The 2012-nt window shown below is 44.8% G+C and overlaps 1 protein-coding gene across 1 annotated transcript; it reads left to right on the forward strand.

Annotated features, from left to right (window-relative positions):
- On the forward strand, window positions 657-1850 carry LOC107615507. The gene is made up of 2 exons (XM_016317565.1): window positions 657-1155; window positions 1234-1850. Exons 1-2 carry the CDS (start codon window positions 657-659, stop codon window positions 1848-1850), a joined length of 1116 nt encoding a protein of 371 aa, XP_016173051.1.

Genomic DNA, 2012 nt, shown 5'->3' on the forward strand with positions numbered 1-2012 from the left:
TGTTCTGTCTTTTATGCGGACTCTAGATCTCGAAGCCATACATGCCCCGAAATTTCCTGAGTATGTGAATACGGGTATGTTATGATTATTAACTCAAGTTTCCTATAGTGCTTATTTTATTTGCCTTGTCTGACTGATGTTGGTGCGCATGTCGTAGGTGAAGGCAACGTTGCAGCGGAAGATGGCGAGTTTAGTGTCGGGATGGAATTTGGTTCGAGAGAGTCGGTGATATCTGCAATCAAAAACTACACCATCTATAGAGGAGTTGATTACACTGTGTATGAGTCTGGCCGCAGACATTCTATGCGAAATGCAAGGGGTATGGTGTAGGGTGCGACTGGCTTATCCAAGCTAGCTTGATTCGAAAAAAAGCTTGTTGGGAGATCAGGAGATACAATGGCAAGTACACATGCACTATGGGCACGATTTCACAAGATCATGCCAAGTTGGACTCAGACACAATTGCAGATGTCATTAGGCCGTTGGTCGAAGCAGACCCCTTGATAAAGGTGAAGTCTGTTATTGCAGAAGTTCAAGGCAGGTTCAACTACACTGTAAGTTACCGCAAGGCTTGGTTGGCAAAGCAGAAAGCTGTCGCAAAAGTTTTCGGTGATTAGAAAGTTTCTTATCAGACTCTGCCAGTATGGTTGAAAGCAATGGCAATGAAGATGCCAAGGTCTCGTGTTCAAATTAAAACGCTCCCCGTTTATCGTGAGAGTGAGGAGGTTCAAGGTGTAAGAGTTCTGCACCGCAATTTTTGGAGCTTCTATCCGTTTATTGTAGCATTCAGACACTGCAAGCCACTGGTGCAGGTTGATAACACGCACCTGTACGAAAAATATAAAGGTGCACTTCTGGTAGCAGTTGCACAAGATGGGAATCAAAACATTGTGCCTATTGCATTTGCGATTGTCGAGGGCGAGACAACAGGCGTATGGGAGTTTTTTTTAACCAATTTGTGGAGATATGTTGTTACCATTGATGGTGTGGGTATTATTTTTTACCGCCATACCTCCATCGACGCTGCAATAGCTCGCAGTAACGGTGCATGGTCACCACCAAGGGCGTGGCACATGTACTGCATCAGGCACATTGGGTCCAACTTCTTAAGGAGGTTCAAGGCTCCATATTTACATAAACTCATGGTGAACACAGGTATTTCAACTCGCTGTTATGGTTCTATTCATAGTAAATTTATGGCATCTGCTTATAATTAAATGGTTTGTTCAACAGGCTATTCTAGGATGGAGCAGGAGTACAACAAAAACTACCAAAGACTTAAAGAGTGGGGTGAGGCATATACTCAATGGTGCGATGAGATTGGTGTTGAGAGATGGGTGTTGGCATTCGATGGTGGTCATCGTTGGGGACATATGACGACAAACTTGTTAGAGTGCATAAATTCTGTCTTGAAGGGTGCACGCAACCTTCCTGTGACTGCCCTTGTCCGGTCAACTTTCTATCGACTGAATGAATTGTTCACTCGGAAGAGTACTGAGGCTCATGAGTGTATCCGCAACGGATTCACGTATTCAGAATTTGCAACGAAGAGAGTTGAAAAAAGCTTCCGACGTGCAGGAAACATTGTGGTCAACCAGTTCGACAGGCGTAACGAGATGTTTGAAGTTCGAGAAATGCAAGATGGTACCATTTACACTGTTAACCTTGCGCAACGACACTGCGACTGTGGCCATTTCCAGGTCGAGCGACTGCCATGTCGCCACGTGCTTGCATGTTGCACCAACCAGCGTCTTGACTGGCAAGTGTACGTGCACGATGTGTACAAGATGTCTGAAATTTGCAAGGTGTATAGAGGCGAGTTTGTTTTGATGGGTGACCCATCTACGTGAGATAGATACGAAGGAGCGAAGGTGATCGCCAACTGGACATTAAGGCTCGCGACAAAAGGAAGACCGAAGTCAACTCTCTACTTGAATGAGATGGATTTGCGGGATATGCATGGTCCTCGCCGGTGCACTATTTTTCATTATAAAATACTGACGATTAATTAT

Source organism: Arachis ipaensis, chromosome B09 (genome assembly GCF_000816755.2).
Source record: "Arachis ipaensis cultivar K30076 chromosome B09, Araip1.1, whole genome shotgun sequence".
Lineage (NCBI taxonomy): Eukaryota > Viridiplantae > Streptophyta > Magnoliopsida > Fabales > Fabaceae > Arachis > Arachis ipaensis.